Source organism: Myotis daubentonii (genome assembly GCF_963259705.1).
Source record: "Myotis daubentonii chromosome 1 unlocalized genomic scaffold, mMyoDau2.1 SUPER_1_unloc_1, whole genome shotgun sequence".
Classification (NCBI taxonomy): domain Eukaryota; kingdom Metazoa; phylum Chordata; class Mammalia; order Chiroptera; family Vespertilionidae; genus Myotis; species Myotis daubentonii.
Genome location: NW_026775446.1, coordinates 676,458 through 679,630, shown reverse-complemented (window position 1 = coordinate 679,630; position 3,173 = coordinate 676,458). Strand labels below are relative to the sequence as shown.

General features: G+C 46.2%; 1 protein-coding gene across 1 annotated transcript; it reads left to right on the top strand.

Annotated features, from left to right (window-relative positions):
- The first annotated feature begins 2,610 nt into the window (after nt 1-2,610).
- Nucleotides 2,611-2,949, top strand: LOC132225718 (protein p13 MTCP-1-like). The gene has a single exon (XM_059680722.1). The coding sequence runs from the start codon at nt 2,611-2,613 to the stop codon at nt 2,947-2,949; it is 339 nt and encodes a 112-aa protein (XP_059536705.1).
- Nucleotides 2,950-3,173: the final 224 nt, after the last annotated feature.

The following is a 3,173-nucleotide window of genomic DNA, read 5'->3' as shown; positions in this document are numbered from 1 at the left end:
TCAAATATATTTTTATTGATTTCAGAGAGGAAGGGAGAGAGAGAGAGAAACATCCATGATGAGAGAATAATGGATCAGCTGCCTCCTGCAAGTCTCTCACTGGGGATCAAGCCCACAACCTGGGCATGTGCCCTTGACTGGGAATCGAACCCGGGATCCTTGAGTTCTCAGGCCGACACTCTATCCACTGAGCCAAACCGGCTAGGGCCTATTTGACTTTTTTAAAGAGTGGAAATGCCTTGAAGAAGAATGAACCATCTCAGCTTTCATGTCACAGTAATTACATGAATTCCTGTAATCGGAATCACAAGTCACCTCCCCATTTTTTCCACATTGTTCCTGTAAATGCAGACTCTGACTAATAATGAAGCTTGTAGGTAAACAGCATGTTTGTATAAGAATCCTAGGAACTAATTTTACAAGATATGAACTCTGACCTTTCCAGTTCTGGGAGAATTGATGACCTTCAACCTTAGAACCAGGAGGACAAAGTCTAGGATGATGCACACTGGACTGACACCTGACCACTTGCAAGATCCTTATCAGATTGGACTGTGCCTGAGGGCACATAGGGAACTCCTCATGCCCCACCCCTGACCTCTTTGCAATGTTTGGCCTCTCCCTCCTTATAAAAGCCTCTGCCTGCACTGAGATGTGCAGATGGGTTTTGGGACGAGCTTCCCCCATCTTCTCAGGTTGCCGGCACCTGAATAAACCTCTTTCCTTCCTCACCACCACCTGTCTCACCAGACTGGTTTCTGGGGTGTGAGTCAGGGGAATCTTCTTTTTTCTGGACACATTCCTGGTACATGGACTCCCAGGAACAGGTGTATCATGGCCATGTTCTTTCCTCTGCAGGTGACAGGGGAAGCAGAGAGCAGTCACAGAGGAAAGGAGTGAAGAACGCTGCTTTGCCTTCAGAGCAAGAAGAACAGGCAAGAAAAAGATGGATGGGAGGAGGATGTATGGGGGATGGAGTCTGATCTGAGGGAGGAATTTGGACTTTGTGGACTGAAGTGAGTTTAGCAGCAAAACCATACAACTCTTGCCAAGAGTATGGCTGAGGTTTGGGGAAGGGAGAGATCATTCTATAAGTGATGTTATGAGACCTCAGGAATCCTACGTACTCTTTCATCTGACACTTTGATTCCAGTTTGCATGATCAGCTATCCCAGGTATCTGTCTGTCCCTGAATATTTTGGTCTTGCCTCTCTCACCAGCACTTGAGAAGCAAGACCGCTGTTAAGAAGCCCACCAGGACGCAGACGTTAGCTTTGTTCCTCTGCCAGTTGTTAAAGGTAAAGCATATTATTTGCATTGGGTGGGTTTTTCTGTGGTTTGTGAGTTCCCTCTGAGATGATCAGAAAGAAGGTGGTGGTGTCAGGTCAAAAAGAAGAGGTGAACCAACTACAAAGTTTTAATTAAGAAAAAAAGGAAAGGAAAGGAAAGGAAAGGAAAGGAAAGGAAAGGAAAGGAAAGGAAAGGAAAGGAAAGGAAAGGAAAGGAAAGGAAAGGAAAGGAAAGGAAAGGAAAGGAAAGGAAAGGAAAGGAAAGGAAAGGAAAAAAAAAGAATAGCAAAGGATAGAAAAGAGCCTGGGTGGCATGGCTGAGTTTTTTAGCTTAAACCAAAGAACCTGGAGATGTGGATTCGATTCCCCGTCATGGCACATGCCCGGGTTACAGTATTGATCCCCAGTAGGGGGCATGCATGAGGCAGCCAATTTGTGATTCTCTGTCATCATTAATCTTTCTTTCTCTCGCTCCCCTTTTCTCTCTGAAATCAGTAAATCTATATGTAAAAAACGAAAGAATAGTCATTTCACTGTAAAGTAGAACATTGAGTCAATGCAATCGTATATAATAAAAGGTTAATATGCATATCGACCAAACAGCAGAATGACTGGTTGCTTTGACACGCACTGACCACTGGGGGCAGATGCTCATGACCAGAGCTGTCCACCGGTGGTCAGTGCACTCCCAAGGGGGGAGCGCCGTTCATCCAAAAGCCAGGCTCACAGGTGCCGAGCACAGAGTGGTGGTGGGAGCCTCCATGGCAGCACTATAGCGGGCCTAAACTGTCCGTTGGACATCCCTCAAGTGTTCTTGGACTGGGAGAGGCTGAAGCTTTGTCTGAGGGACCCCCCTGAGTGCATAAATTTTGTGCACTGAGACTCTAGTACTTTTATAATAACTGTGTATGGTGTCAGATGGGTATTGGATTAATTCTATGATTCCTTAGTCCATTATATAATGTCTAATCATTGGGGTGTACCCCTGAAATGAACCGAAGGTTCTATGTTAACTCATTTAAAAATGTTTTTAAAATTCCATAGGACCATGTTACCTTCATAGAGTCATATTTTACCTTAAATATTTTTGTAGAGTTTTTTTGAGAAGAGAGATCTAAAACTGAAAAGAAAGAAAAGTTGAGATTTATAAATTTGCAAAATAAACCAAAGGCAACCACAAGCACAATGGTAAAAACCAAAAAGATAAAAGCCGAGGTAAAATACCTTTGGAGACCCGATCCCCTGTCTTTTGATGCCAGGACCGAAGAAGCGAGAGGCTCTGAGAAGCTGTGGCTGTTGCTCCGTGGTCCACGGAGGGGTCATGGCCAAGCTCCCGTCGAAGGTGCACCTCACCTCGCACCCCATCTGTCTGAAGATCCGTGGCCCCTTGATGTATGAGGACGAGAACCAGCACACGTGGCATCATTTTGTCATGGACCGAGGAGGTGACCTGCAAGTACGGTTGTGCCAGGTGAACATCCCCAGTGGGCATATGGCACTCACCACCAGCCCGCTGACCTCGAGCACCATGCCTTCGATGTGGACACTACACTTTGGCAGACGGTACCTGGACTCCATGGGCCGGTTCTGGCGCATCGTGCACCACGTCAAGGAGGATGACATGGAGGAAATGATCCTTAAGCTGATGAAAGTTTCGTAGAACATGTGATGGGGTCCCTGGCTCTTGTCAACCTGAGCCCCAGTCCTGCTGGCCTGCCGGTGGGACGTGTATAGTTCTGTTCACCTCTTTACTAAGCTCAGTTGTTCTATCTGCCACCCACTGGGTGCGAGGGCACATTAATCTCTCTCTCTTTCTTCTCCTCCTCCCCCCTCCTTCTTTTTCTTCTTCTTCTTCTCCTTCTTCTTCTTCTTCTTCTTCTTCTT